The following is a 15,581-nucleotide window of genomic DNA, read 5'->3' as shown; positions in this document are numbered from 1 at the left end:
TCGCTGTTGCATGAGCTGCGAGCGCGTTCATAATTTGCGGCAGAAGTGCGACGTGTTTGGCGAGCGAGACACAAAAATTGCAGCTGCTGCCCAAAGACGCGCGCGCGCTTTGTTTGTGCTGTGTTTTTGTGAGTGTATGTGTATTGGTGTGAAATTTATAAATAAATCGCGTGGCGTGAAAGTGAAATGCGTTGCAAGCAACATAACTAAACACAAGTGGATGCCACACAACATAAACGAGCGCAGTCAGAGCGACGCAATTAAGTGAAAAATTTCTAAAATTAAAAAAAAATCAAAGTCAGGTTTGCTTTTGCTTAATTGTTTATCTATTGAAAGCGACGCGCCGCCGCCGTCGCTGAACTGGAAGGGAAGGTGCGGCAGCATCAAACCGAAACCTGAAACTGAAATTGAGCGAAAGACAACAAGAACAACAACAACCACAGCAAAGACGACAACGACGCGTCCTTGAGCTCATAATTAAAACACCTGTTCAAGAGCAACAACTTCGGGAAGAGAATTTCACAAATATCAACAACAACAGCAAAGGAAGATGAACAATTTCACAACAACAACGGCCACAGTGCCTAAAAAGGACGCACTGCCTCGATCGGGACATGTTAATGAGGGTAAGAGCGAGACAACAACAACAACAGCAGCTCAGATTTTTGCTTGTTGGGCTTCTTTGCCTGCCTAAACAGAGATAGCATATCATTTGAAATGAATTGATGGATTGTTAGGATAGGAGTGTGGGAAGGGGAGAGGAATAGTGTTTTTAGCAGACCTGTTCTGAAACAACTATGAAACTATGTCAATTAGTTTAGGGTGAGTTTTAAATGTAGCGCTCTTTATCGTCGTATCGTATACGTTTCGCTGTAACAGGTAGTGCCTCATTGAGTCGCAGTTCTAATTGTGGTGTTAAATTGCTGTAATAAGTATAATAACACGTTTTCGAAAAGAAACAAAAAGAAGAGAAGAACAATAAGTAGGTCTTAAACCACTTCAGCTCAACTTAACACATAAAATATGACAAATAAAATAAAATGTTGAAATGTGTGAATTTCAGCAAATAATTACTATAAAATGTGTCATTTATAAATATAAATATATGTATGTATATGTATATATGTATGTGCATATTATTTTAAATTTTTTTTACATATAAAAGAATGAAAATTGTTATTTCTCGAAATTATATTTTTTCTTATGGCATTCTTCTAACGGAATCTATATTTTATTCCAATAAGAAATTTGATCTTTACTCTTGAATAGATTTGTCTGATCAGCAACTTCAGTTAACTAATGCTTAAACAGTTTGCGAATTATAAACGTTGCAAATGGTAGGTCTACAGTCAATCTACAGTTTAATATAAAATGCATCACAGCTTCTTTTTGCTGTTAATTAGATTTATTTGGTTAGCAAATTCAGTTAACAGTTTGGGAACTTAAAGAGTTTATTTTTAGACTCTTCAGGCTAACGAGTTGGCATAATAAAATATGGCATCTATTGACTCTGTGCTTAAGTTTTTCGTCTCTCTAAAATTGCACTTTTAACTTATTTGAACAACACAAAATTCAATTCACATCAATTTCGTTGCGCCGAATAAATGATGTTCCTCTATTATCGTAGATCAAGTCAAAGTGTTCTTCCGCATTCCCCATTAGTGAAAGACTGTGTGACTAAGACTAAGGCAAGCTCTGGTTTGCTCTCATATTAGAGTAGAAAACGTATCTTTTAGTGAGTACAATATTTCATTTAAAAATATGGCAAATCTGCATAATTATTTGTGGACTATATGGACTTTATAATAAATCAATCTGAAATCGGAAGGTGTGACTGGAATGCATGACTAGGCTCACCCTGCAGCATATTTATAAGAAATAAAAAAATCACAAAACTTATTTTCTTACTGTGTGAGTCACAAATGAACAAGACGATCTTAATTGCATTAGTAGGCAGCACGTTTATTGAACTGCGTGGCAAAATCTTATATAACAAACAAATTAGCATAAATTAAGACAAAGTTTGACTGGGATGGAATTATTTATAAGCAAGCAAAGCGCACAGAGGTGAAATAAAAATGAAACTTTATTAACTTAAAAAAAAGGGAAGAAAAGAAAGGTTACGACATCTGGGACAAAGAGATGGCAAAAGCTCGCTAGAGATTTTAGTCATAAGTTTATGTTATGCTAATCAAAGCAATTGTTGTTCGTATAACCAAACACCGAAGTGCCAAAGCCAACGAACTTTCTTTCGGTTTTATTTTCTCATCTTTCTCGAAGGGGCGCTCTGTGTGCAATTTAAGTTTTTGAAAGTTTTTTTCTTGTTCATGAAACGATAAACAAAAACAATGAGCTGCCAGTCAGCAGCGGCAGCAACTACAACAACAATAGCAATAACAACCGACAGACAAATTAAACATCAACTTCCAAAAACATAAAACGCAGAAATTTCTGTTGAAAATAAACAAATGCAGCATAACATAAAGAGGGCTGCCACTAAAGTTGGGTAACTAAGAAAAAACTAAGTTTTGTTATGCTTGAAAGTATTTTCCAGTCCACTTTGATATGTGATTCGAACTCACGTTCGGCTGGGTTCAAAGCAAACAAGAATCAGAAATTGAAACGGCAGCTGATCGCACTTAATGCTGCATAGCTGCACAACTTATGCCACAGCCCTCGTCTGCTTACAGCTCACACTATTTGGGGGCTGACTGAAAGCGAAAATCTACACTCAACCGGAGGTGCAAAAATTGTGCCTCAAGCGCTTTCCATTTAATGCAACGAGCACGATGGAAAAAACACCCCACTCTAAATGTATCTTTGTATCTTAAAGATACGCGCGTGCAGCAGGCAACAGCTGACAGTAGCTGCCCCTACCCCACTACCCCTGGAACTGCCCCTTGCCCGCTGGCAACTTCTTCGGGCAGCCGCTTCATTTGCGCCCAAGCACGCATAACAAAAGACAAAAGAGAGACCCCCACAATGTGTAGCCGCAGCTCCGAGTTGCAAGCATTGAGGCTGCCACTCAAATGCTGGCCTCTTTTTCCTTTTTCCATTTTGTTTCTTTTTGCCTGACAAACTGGCCGGCTGGGCAGGCAGGCAGGGGCAAGGAGTAGGAGCCAAGGAGCAGAATGAAACAGTCGACAGTTGCTTGACGAGATGCCGGAGCTGCCTCACTGACTGCAGCTTATGTGGCATGTTTTTGTTGTTTTTTCTACCTCTACTCTCTTCTTCTTTGCTACATGCCACGAATGATTCACTTGTCGGCGACAGGATGTGCAAGTGCCAGAAAGAGGTCTCCACTTGGCTTTAGCTTAGCGATGCCACCTCAAAGACTCACAATTCCCAAACTCCAGTTCCTGCAAGCTACATAATTGTTTTGGCACACAAAAGGTTCTTGAAAGGGTTTTTTGTTTTATGCGAGCTCAAAGACTAACTGAAAGTTTGCTTAAACTGTAAACTAAAGGCCGTAATCTCATGACATATTTAAGCGACTCCGTAGTCTAGATATTTATATTTATTAGATATTTATGATAGGTATTCTAACTGTCGTAATCCTTTGAATGTCCATAATCGTAGTTAAGTTTCAATCTAGTCAATGAGTGTAGATAGTATTCTCTTAAGTGCTTTTTATGGATTCTTTTGTTAGTTTCTGTCTGTATCATTAGACAGTTTGTTTTCTATATATTGTACTGCAAAAGAGTCATATTTTAACTGAGGACTTTCAATTTAGCCAATTCAACACTTAAGCTAAAGACTCTTAAGACCTATAAATAAATTGATTTCCCATATTTCAAAATGAATTCATGTTATTAAAATATATTAGCATTAGTGTCTCTGGGAAATATGAATAATATAATATATTTTATTATTTTTCTTATATCTTTACTTTCACTTATCTTTAATGAGATCATAAATAAAAATAAAAATATTGATTATATTTTTCAAGTATTTCACTTCTCTCATTCTATTCGAAACGTTGCATAAGCTGATCAGGTAGTCGGCGTCTATAAAAACCGGTATTCAAAAGATTATACAACTTTTCCATTTCGCAGATTAATAACTTTGTGCACAGATGCGTTACACATATAGAATTCTTACGAAATGGATATCTTTTAGATATATAAATATGCTTTTAAAATACAAATACATATATAGATATAGGTATAGACGATATCTTATCAGTATTTCGAGCTATAATGAAGTCGAACAGATTGAATCGTTCATCCATTCAATTTTGCTGTATTCGCCATTTTCTTATTATATTTATTGATTATATTATATAGGTCCTATATTATATATATCGGTAAAGTTAAGTATTTATTTTTGTTATTTTAATTTTTTATTTATTTATTTTTTTTTTGATAAGTTTCACAAACCCGTCTTATATACCCACAAGATATTGATTCACTCAAGAATAGAAATTAATCGTAATTGAAATAACTAAATTATTAGTATAGATCAAGTTTGTGACATGCTTTCAAGGCAAACTCTTTGCCCGGCTGCGCAAATGGGAAACTCTGTTGCTGCTCTTCCCTTCTTTGTCTGCTTTGTCTTCTACAGCTAGCAAGTTGCTCGCTTTAAGTAGCTTGACTCTTGACGTGACACACAATTGTGCTTTGCAAATGGAAAAGTCATATTTGTGTACTTCAATTTCGGAGAAAGTTACGTTAATGGGCTTTATCATTAGCTTTAGCTTCTGGTGTAGCGAATACTTCAGCCGAGCAAAGGCGTCAGCAGATATCAAATTACGCTAATTTGTTAAGCCAAATGCATAAGTTTTAACGATTGGCTGTTGGCGCGTGTTTGTGCAGAGCTCTCAGCGAATCGTTCAATCGATCAATCAATCAATCAATCAGCCCGCATTTAAATTGTTTTCAGCTGCATAATGAGCTAAATTCTTCCCACAGCTGCAGCAGCAGCTTCTTATTAACGGCTTTGGCCGTGGCTAAGGTCAATGCTTGGCAACACAATATACACACGCACACACACACACACATGAAAATATATATACACACACACACACATATGCTGCATCTTTAGCTCGTTTTCTGTGTGTATCCATCAGCTGCAACATTCAAATAGTCAACGTCGCATCTTGTCGGCGTCGCCGTTGCAGCCACATTTTTGTTTGTGGCAAGCGTCTCGCTGTTGCTGCCCCCGCCTATGCTGCCGCTTGACTCTGGCTAGTGGCATGTTCAACAACCTTGAGTCAGGTTTTTCCACTTTCAGCCGCTAATCAATGCAACAGCGTCGACAGCATTTTTCCTGCTTTGGCTGCTTTTGCCTCTCATAAATTTTCCTTCGACTTTCCAAATCGGTTTTCCACTCGATACCATAGTTTTTCATAGCTGGCATATGCATAAATTTTCGTTCAGGTTTTTTTCATTCCATTTTTACATATCCTCTTTCGTTGTGTAACGCTTCACGCGATCCACAGACCGAACCATTCAAGCATAGACCGCTATTTGAACTTGGCCAAAGAGAGAGCAAGTGAAAATGAATTAGATAGAATAGAGAGTAGGAGGGAGACACAGAGGGATGGGAAAAATCATTGAGGGAAGCCCCACAAACACAAGTGCCACAGAGAACCGCAATGCAAAGTGCTGTGAACTGAAAATGAATTTCATGAATTGAATGCACTGCGAAGGTTAATTGAGGTCTGCTATCAAATGTTTTTCATCAAAGGTCTGCGCAGCCAATGCAGGTTGAGGTCTTCAATTTGCTGCACCAACTGAATGCAACACTTGAATGTAGGTAGAGCCTTGGAACATGATTCGAATACCTGAAAGATAAAGAATAAGTGGCGGATCAGGATTGAATTGCATTTAATTGTAAGCTGAAAGAGAGATTCTTAATTTAATATTTATATATTAATATTTATATATTAATATTTATACTTAAAGTATTTATTAAGAGTTTAAGCCCAATCTTATTTTTCAGTTACGAGTTGTATTAAATAAGAACAATATTTTATGAACAGTCTTTAATACTACTCTTTGATAGTTTTAATCTGTTTGAGGAATTCATAACTTGACTGTGAAATTGCAATTGTTTTTTTTTTTATTTAAAACAAAATGTAAATCACAGAAACTGAAGTAAGAATTTAGCAGTAGGGCGAAACGGACTTCACAGTAACTCATTGGTTATAGTATAAAAACTATTGAAATAAACTCAGCTAGCGGGCAGTAAAAATTTGCACTTTAAACAATCGCATTTATATTAACAGCGCCATTTGTGTTTAGATGTTAAGTAATTAGAATATTACATCAGCCTCTTAGAGAACCACTCTACGAGTTGTACATATCAAAAATATCTAATGTAAAATTACTCAACATTTGCAAGCTAAAGAACTTCTCTTTAATCATTGCTGCTTATTAAAAAGAGGTTACAAATATTGTTTTAATAGCCAAGACGAGGGGAAGGGACTACCAAATATCTTATGAGTTTTTGTGAATTCTTTGATTACTCTTCAGTGTCTGGTAGCCAGGTAAGATCTTAGCCAAGATCAGCTGACTGTGCCAAAACGAAAAAAAATGTGTTTTTGCTGTTGGAATTTCAGAGAACTCCGCGTGACGCATGAGTTGTGGATTGGGACTCGTATTCTGTTGACTTACTAACCCGTTCCAAGAGCTCTTGTTGTTATTTTTTTGGGCAAGTCAATAAACTGCTGGTGGCGACCCACATTGCAGGCACATGCACCACGCGCCACACACCACCTTTTCTGTGTGTGTCACTTTTTGTTGTTGCTGGGGTTAACTGTTATTTGGCGCAGAAAAAGAAAAATAAAACCCGTTTCAGGGCAAGGTAACTGCATACATTTTACAATATATACGTTGAACAATAAATCGGTTGTCATTATAATATTTATTCTGTGATTTGTGACTTTTTTACACCATATCAAAAAAATGTAGGAAATGAAGAGAATTTCAAATTTTTTGTGACATGCATTTTGGAATTGCTTTATCGTCGCCAACAGCTGCCAAACAATACCGTAATAGGCATATTTGCCATATCTTTTAACTGCCCAGCCCATTTCCTGTGACGCTTAAAAAACAAAACGAATTGTAAAATAAAAACTGAAAATTTATTTAACGGCCAGCGCAAAATGTGCTGCAAGCTGATTTCCACATTTGCTGACCAGTCAAAGGCAAAGTTTAACTTATTTTTACCATTTTCGAAACGCGGCCCGTTGTGCATAATAACGAGTAATTGTTCTAGGCAATGGCATGCACGACTCTAGGGTTACTCTGTGAATTACTAACATTTTAATAATTCAAAGAAAAAATGTTTCTGAATAGATTAAAAAATAGATAAATAGATAAAAAAATGATTGAAAGAAATAATGTTTCTGAATATATTATATAAAATATTTCTGAATTCTATTAGGTAGTTCTATTATCAGTTCTATTACAAAATAAGTTTTTATATAGTATACTACTGGCATGGTATAAATAAATAAGAAAAAACTTCTTAAAAAATGTTAAATTAAATTTAAAAAAAATGTTTGTTCATAAAAAATTACGTATATTTTTTTAATTTAACATTTTTTTATACTATCGAAATAAAAAATGAGAAATATAAGAACAGAAAAAAAGCTTTAAAAAAGATATTTAAAACATAAAAAACAGCGGCTTAGCTGCATTATTTAGCCCGTCACAAACTTGCCTGCTATTGGCTGACATACCTCGAGGCAACCAACTCGTTGCAGGGTATGTAAAGCTGCGCTTTTGCGGGGCATTATAAAAAAGCAAAGCAAAGCAAAGCGCAAAGCGCAAACGAAAGAACAACACAAGAGACTTTGTAAGTAATATGTATGCTGAAAGCACAATAAACACATGCCAATGGGCTGAGGAGACTGAGCACTGGTTACCCACGAGGGGCGGGAGATGGGGGCTGGCTGGCTGGGGTTAATATGTGCATACGAATGCTGGAGTCAGCGCAAATATGTAAGACGAGTCGGGCCCCAACCTGAGCAATCAGGCTGAACCGACATCGGGTGAGGCAACAAAAGTTGGAAAAAAGATACTTTTGCTCTTGTTTATGCACAGCAGCAGATACATAAACAGAGACAAACACACACACACACACAGAGTGTTACACACTTAGGTCAGTGAGAAATCAAATGTAGAAGCGAACAGCTAAATTGATTATGGCTGCAAATGTTTCTTTTACAGAGAATGAGTGAAGTGAGTGGGGGGAGGTGCTGCAAGTCAGATACTTGTGCAACTTTGCAACGAGTTCTCAGCGCACTTGCACTTCCGCAAATTGCAGTTAATTAAGCAACGTCAACAGCAGCGCCTGCAACTGCAACAGCCGCCAGTTTGTCATGCCACATAATTCAACTAGGCACAAACTAATTCTAATTGCGGGTCAGAGTGCAGGTAATTGCCGAGTGACAGTTTAAAAGTCAAAGAACCTTTAAATTAAAGCGAGTGCAAAGGGACTGGGTGTGCGTGTGTGTGACATTTGAGCATAGATAAATTACAAGAGGAACGTTGCAGCTGGGTGTAACCAACTGCCTAATGCTCGTTTGAAGTCTGTCTAAAAATTCAAATTCTGTTTCAATTGTTAATGAATATGTAAGTAGGAGGTAGAATGAGGCTTGGCTTGCCACATAAAGTATATATATATTTTAGATCTTGAAAAACAGCTGAATCGATTTAGGCCTGCCTTTTTGTCTAGTCAATTGATTTGTCTCGTGCCTAAAAGAATCAATGCTCTATAGAAATTAGAAAAATGAAAGGCGCAGATAAAGTTTGATTCACCCAATCGATAATTTTATATATTTAAATCGATTAATCGATATCAATGTACAGTTATGTGAGCATATGTCGTACACTTAACGAACTGTAGTCAAGATTCTTCTCAAGTACTAAATTTCTACTGTTACTACTCTTATGCTATATACTACTATTTCTGCTACTACGCTTACTATACTACTAATACTCCTTTTTTAACGACTATTACTATTACTACTACTGCTACTACTATTAATATTTCACATACTACTACTAATATTACTATACTACTAATAATATTCTACTACTATTGCTATTACTCCTAACACTACTACTGCTCCTATTTCTACTACTATTTCTACTACTGTAGCTACTACTACTACTACTATTAATTATTACTATAACTAATACTACTACTATTTCCACTACTAAAAATCTAATAAACAACATTTTGAGTATCTCTTGCATTGCATTTGCTCAACTCATATTAAAATTCATGCTTATCCTCACGTATATTTTTTCTACTCAAGACCCACCTACCTATCACTGCACTCTAATACTAACACGTTTTTGACTCAGGTATCCCCGACTTTATATACAAGGTGTTAAGTTTCAGAAACTAAATACAAATATGCCCGTTTCCCTTGGCAAACGAGTATAAAAACCAAAGAAATATCAGACGCGTTTGTTAATGAAAATTAATAAGAGATATGTTTGGCTGTCTGAATAGCTGTCTGAAAATGATATAGGGGTATTTGTGGAGCGCTGGCTGATCTAAACTAAGCGGGAGAAACTAAAGCGAAAACAGATATTAATGTTTACTAATTAAAGTTAAATAAACTAGACTAGAATGCGAGTAATGAGAGAGCAAATCGGATTGTAAACCGATTGTAATACGAAACTATTTGATGTTTGATTAGACAGCTCTTTTGAAACCCATTAGAAAGAAGTCTTAACGACTTTCGCCTGCAGACAAATGTTAAGTGAGCGAAAGTTGAAGCAATTTTAAGAAATTCACATTAACAAGCGGAAAAAAAGTGGAAAGCTAGAATATATATAGAGACAAAAAAACAATAATAAAAATGTATATAGCCAAAGGGAATTCTCGATTTAGTCAAAGATAGTTCGCATTAAACTTCTGCAAAACTGCCTCGAGAAAAACCACTCAATAGAGCCAGGCCAATAAATCAAGTTAACTTTGATTACATGGCTCCATTTGCCACAGCTTGAAGCAACAGAAGCAACGAGACACACTTGAGCAGCGCTTCGACTTTCGTGTGGCACTTTCCTTTTTATAAATCATACACAATTTTAGTTGATAGAGCTTTGCCCCAAAGCAACCAATTACCAACTGCTCCGCGACTAATGATAAATGACAGCGAGGCACAAACATAAACACAGACAGAGGCAGAGGCAGAGGCAGACAGCCGTTGCTGCTTGTAAGCTGACAATCAACAAAAAAAAAAAAAAGAAAAGAAGAAAAATTCTCTACACACTCACATAATTAAAACAAAATTTCTGTACCACGCTTTCGCTTATCAGCAGAGCCAGATCTTAGTGCCCCATCAAATCGATCAAAAGCTGACATCCGCTGACTGCCCCCGCCCCCAATAGCCGCACTTCGTCCCCGCCCGCTTGTGTGAGTTGAAGCATATCTGGAGTTGCATCGAAATGCATTTCCGTGAAACGCGACGAGCATGTGCATCCTCAATGGAATGCCTTTGTTCGGTATCCCCGTCTACCCTTTGCCACTTCACTCCGTAGACGTGACTCATTGGAGTTTATTTATTTTTCTACTTTTTTCCACTTTTTTTTTTGGTTTGCGTCGAGATTATAATATGCTCTTGCGGTGCTTCATTAGATTCCGATTCGGTTTGGGTAATTTGATAGGCTCGGCGATTGGGAGCATGCATTAAAATAACAGTTGGCGCTTAGTAGCTATATGCCAATAAACTGTATGCCTGTTAAGACTGTTAAGAGTGGTAATGGAAGGGTTGTTGGGTTGGGCTTCGTTTGAGATAGAAGACAGCAGCCGAGCTCTTTGTTAGAGCAGGGTCTGTGGGGCTTTCATTTTGGGCTTCGAAATTTGAGTTTTCAATAATTGTAATAGATACATTTGTGGTTGGTATATGCCTTGGATTAGTACATTTAGAAGCCATTTCTTATTGGCTTATTCGAGCTAACGTCACTCCAATTGCATATAGTTTATACAATTGTGGTTTAAGCACAGGGTAGCTGCTAGTCTGCCACGTCTAGAAACTGTCTCCTACTGCCTTTTTATGACTTGTAATCAAGCTGAGCAAGCTGGCACTTGATGGCCGAGCCATCAAAAGGTGATTAGAGCAAACCTTAATAACTTAAGCATCTCCTCCATTTCCCGTTTCAGTTTGCAAGGAATGGCTCGTGCGTGAGGACGGCGCCCTGGCCTACAAGCTGCAGTCCCAGGAGAGTAAGTGCCTCAGACTTTTACAACATTAGATTGCACTTTAATGCCCGCTCCCTCTCACGCTCTCTCTTTCTCTTTCGCCCTCTGCAGTTAACGACTTTTATAAGGGCAATCGGTACAGGAATGCGACGGTGCGCGAAGATTTCCCCACGGCTCTGCACGAGCAAATTAAGGAAACGGAACAGGCCCAGCGGCAGGTGGAGGCCTACCGACGACGCCTCACAGAACAGTAAAAATATATTGAATTCCTCAGCTCTTCTCTATGCTTAACTAATGTGTGCCCTTTTTTTTCCATGTGCCAGGGAGGAGCATGACAAACGTGTGGCCAAAGAAATTGCCGATAAGCTTGAACGCGATCTGCAGGAACAGCAGCAAAAGGAGCTGCAGCAGAGCGAGCTAATTGCACAGAAAATGCAGGTGTGTTGCCTAAGGAGATTAAGAGAGGTCATATTAGGATATAGTAATATTAGAAGTTTGTGTTTAGGAGTTTTTGCTAGAGATAGAAGATAGATAAATAAAAGAGACAGAAGAAGCTTCGCATATTCCCAGTTATTACACAAGATAACTGTTATATATTGCTAATATATTCTAGTATAGAAAAATCAGTAAGCAATATGCTGCCTGACCGTCTGTGAATTGTAATTAAAAATGTAAACTGAATATTTGAAAATGTGATCTTATGTTTCTTGCATAGACTAGCGACATTTTATAATTCTCTAAATAGCTTGGTTCTCTTTTAACATGAGCCACATTTGAAATCTGTCACACATCTAATCCGTAACAATTGCAGGAAATCTATGTGAATCTGCCGCCGGTGCCGCCGCCAGCAACACGCGACAAGAGCCGTCCGCCGCCGCGACCAGCCAAAGCAAGTATACTGCAGCAACAGCTGCAACTGCAACACGAATCGAATAGCAGAGTTGAGCCCAGCACCTCACAGCAAGCTAGATATCTCAGTCAGCAGCCGCTGCAGCTGCAGCAGCAACACTTTTCACAAACAGACAACTATGTAGGATTATCGCTTATACCAAATATTGTTGATATGCCAGCAGCAGCAACAGCAGCAACTAGCACACCCACTAAGCAAAAAACACAACCACAACACAATCAGCTGTTGGTGAGTGATGCTGAGCACGCGCCAACAACAATCGCACCGCAGCAACAAGCACGTCACCATCATGCACATCAGCAACATCAATCAGCACGTCGCCTTGCACCAACAACACCAACATCTACATCTATATCGCACAGCCTTACATCTCAGCACACACCCACACACAGCATCAATCATCAGGCAGCTGACATAGACGAGCTGGTGGACTATGCCGATGTTGCTGACAGCATACGCGGCCTGTCAGCAACAGCAGTCGCTGCAGCCGCTGCAGCGGCAACTGTTGTCGACGCAGTCATGCCCCAGCGTTCGGCCTCACACGAAAACTTACTGCGTACCGAACCGAAATTTCAGAAACTATCTCCGGAGAAATACGATCAGATGGTGGGCAACTTTGCGCTGGGCAACGCCAAAGCCGTCGAGCGGCACATGCAGCAGCACGCGGACGACATTGAGCTCTATGTGGATCCCTGCGACTATGCGAGCCTGCGTGACATTGGACTACCGCCCGAGGAGCTGCACGAGCTGAGCAAGAAGCTCAAGCAGGAGCAGAAGGACGAGGTGAGCTTACATCTATGTCATATACTCTTTCTATTGCTAATGTTGTTGGCTTTCTTGCAGCTGCTGGCGCGTCGCCTGCAGGCCATTGAGAGCAAGGATAGCGTGCGTCAGGAGCAACGCGATCGCATGCTGGCCATTGAGGCACAGGACAAAGAACTCGCCAAGATGCTGCAGGAGCGCGTAAGTTGAACAGATCGAAATTTAGTATTCTGTAGAAACCCTAATCCAATTGTTAAACTGAATATATTTTATTATATATCCTCAATGATCTCTTAACTCAATTCTTGTTCCAAGTACGGAAAAAATATATTCAAATTACGGAAACTCAAAATTTCTGCAGTTAAGGTAAAAGATGAATGGATTTTTGTATGCTTAACTGAAGTAGGTCTATGCTGATGCAGCTAGTTGATCATTTCAGTCAATAGGTATACGCAGTGTCATAAGGATATCTTTGAGGAGTACTTAGGATAATAACACAGCAGATAAAATGTATTATAAAGAGTGTTGGAGCTCTTTCTCTTTGACTTTCTTTTCCTAATATATAAATACATCTTTGTTTATATGTCTAGAATCTTTTATAGTTACAGGGCATTATAATGCCAGCTAAATTTCGGTATGCTATATCTTGCTCTATCTATATATATCAAGAACTTAAGTCTTCTTTACTCTTGTCTTGTTTTCTGTTTTATGCAAAAGTTGTCAGTCTAACTTTGAGTTAAGAACTCTATTAGGAATTAGTAAAATTATAAATAAAATTCTAAGCATTAGACAATAAGCATTACTTCATATTTGAGATTAAGTCAAAATTCATTTGCTTTGCTGTAGACAGAGTTTTCTTCATATATTTAATGCAAATAAAATATATTTTATTAATTATGAACAACTTCTTAATAAAGCTCAATCATTTTTCAAGTTTTACATTATTATAATATAAAATAAATATATAAAATTTCTTATATTCAAATATATATTTAAAAAAAATTTTAAACACAACTAAATCATTTCGTTCGTCTTTAACAGGAAAAAGCCAAAGTGAAGCGCGCCAAGGAGAAGGCGCGCCTGCGCAAGTCGCAGCAAAAGGAAGCAGGAGCAGTAGCTGGCGCTGGTGTTGCTGCCAATGGGGTAAACAGTTTGCTCTGCGGCACAAATGGCTCGCATTGCGGGCCGCTGCTGGCTCTGCCGCAGGACTGTATGTCTGCGTCACAAATGTCAAACGATATCGACGTGGAAGCCTATTCAAATCCCATTGATGTGCTCAACAGCAGCCGAGCAGCAGTTGAGCAGCGCCAGCCTAATGGCACACTGACCAATGGCAGTCTGACCAGAGACAGCAGCTCCGCGCACGGCTCCATGCAGCGGCAACAGCGACAGGCGGCCGCAGCTGCCAGCAGCCTGACACGCGGCGATGATGACATCTATACCCTGCCCGTGGACAGCTGTCGACCTGGGCAACCGCGACCCATCTCTTTGCATTTGACTGCAGATGCCGTGCAGCAGCATAATTCCATGACGCGGTAAATCGATCAATCAGCGACTTCATTGGCTTTGACTTAAGTTTTTCTCTCGCTACTTCCAGCTCGGAGCACTATGGCTCAGAGGCGGGCTCTCATGACAGCACGCTGTCCAGCGGTCACGATGTCTCGCCGCATCTCAAGTACTCCAAGTCCGGCAACTTTGGTATATATGTATTTAAAGCCTGCTCAATAATCAGCTGCTATATATTAATCTATCTCACTGTCTGTAGATCAAAGCGTCAGCCCTACGCCGCCTTACATGCCAATTCAAGGTACACGACGATCAAATTCAAGTGAAGATCGTAAAAAGAAATCCAAGGACAACAAGTGCACGCATCAGTGAAGCCGCCCTGCGTTCATAGCATATAGACGATCTTTACTATATCTACTTATTCGTACATCGCTCCCTCTCTCTTTCACACTTATTATAAACGACAATGAAATTGTTTAGCTCACATCAACTTTCATCATATTCACAACTTCAACTAGTTTAGCTCGTAGTTCTTAGATAAGCTTTATTTGAATCCTTTGTTGTGTGTATCGCATCTGTTAACAGACAACTCAGCTTTGGGTTTACAATAAATGTTTGTTAATAAGCATAAGGATGTTATTTGTGTTTCTTTTGTTGGATTTGTGGGTGAACAATATTTGGTCTAAGAAAAAGATAGTAGATGCGTATACTAATATTTAATTATATGTTTGCCTTAAGTTTTTAGTTGAATTATTACGTTATTCTATTACGTTATAACTATGTATTGGAATTTAATTGACGATTGACTTCCATGAAGAGTCGATAGAAGTCCAGTTGATCGCATGGCAGTCAGTTTTAGTTGATATATGATATGATAAGCTGATATGATATCATTTGCCGAGCCTATAATAAAAAAATTGTATTAATTAAAATTAATTTCGAAGCATCTATTTCATAATAACTGCTCACAAAATGGATTCTCCTCTATCAAAAAAAAGGTTAATGATATTATCTTAGGCTTTTAAGACTTCTAAAAAAAGAAACATTTAAAGTCGTTCCTTAAGTTTAGAATCTGAATTTATATATACTATATATATATATATATATATATATATATATATATCATTATGTATGAACAGATATTTGATAATAATTTTAAAATAAAATATAAAAATGCTCTTCATCAGGTCAGCTTGACTTTTACAAGAGGGCAGATGAAAACATTAATGTGCTATAT

General features: G+C 38.2%; 1 protein-coding gene across 7 annotated transcripts; it reads left to right on the top strand.

Moving 5' to 3' along the window:
* The first annotated feature begins 341 nt into the window (after positions 1–341).
* LOC111595550 (GATA zinc finger domain-containing protein 10) lies at positions 342–15,188 on the top strand. 7 transcript variants are annotated; one of them, XM_023309342.2, is made up of 10 exons: positions 342–626; positions 11,128–11,190; positions 11,278–11,416; positions 11,490–11,604; positions 11,978–12,055; positions 12,653–12,859; positions 12,920–13,039; positions 13,880–14,373; positions 14,436–14,544; positions 14,604–15,188. In XM_023309342.2, exons 1-10 carry the CDS (start codon positions 551–553, stop codon positions 14,733–14,735), a joined length of 1,533 nt encoding a protein of 510 aa, XP_023165110.2. In that variant the 5' UTR covers positions 342–550; the 3' UTR covers positions 14,736–15,188. The 7 variants fall into 7 exon arrangements, with proteins under 7 accessions (XP_023165110.2, XP_023165109.2, XP_023165112.2 ...); XM_023309341.2 differs by having other exon boundaries at positions 11,978–12,304; XM_023309344.2 differs by having other exon boundaries at positions 14,436–14,536; positions 14,604–14,968.
* Positions 15,189–15,581: the final 393 nt, after the last annotated feature.

The sequence above is a fragment of the Drosophila hydei genome, unplaced genomic scaffold (assembly GCF_003285905.1).
Source record: "Drosophila hydei strain 15085-1641.00,03,60 unplaced genomic scaffold, DhydRS2 tig00008114-arrow-pilon, whole genome shotgun sequence".
In the NCBI taxonomy this organism is placed as follows: Eukaryota; Metazoa; Arthropoda; class Insecta; order Diptera; family Drosophilidae; genus Drosophila; species Drosophila hydei.
Note: the sequence above shows the minus strand (reverse complement) of the source record. Positions and strands in the feature narration are given on the sequence as shown.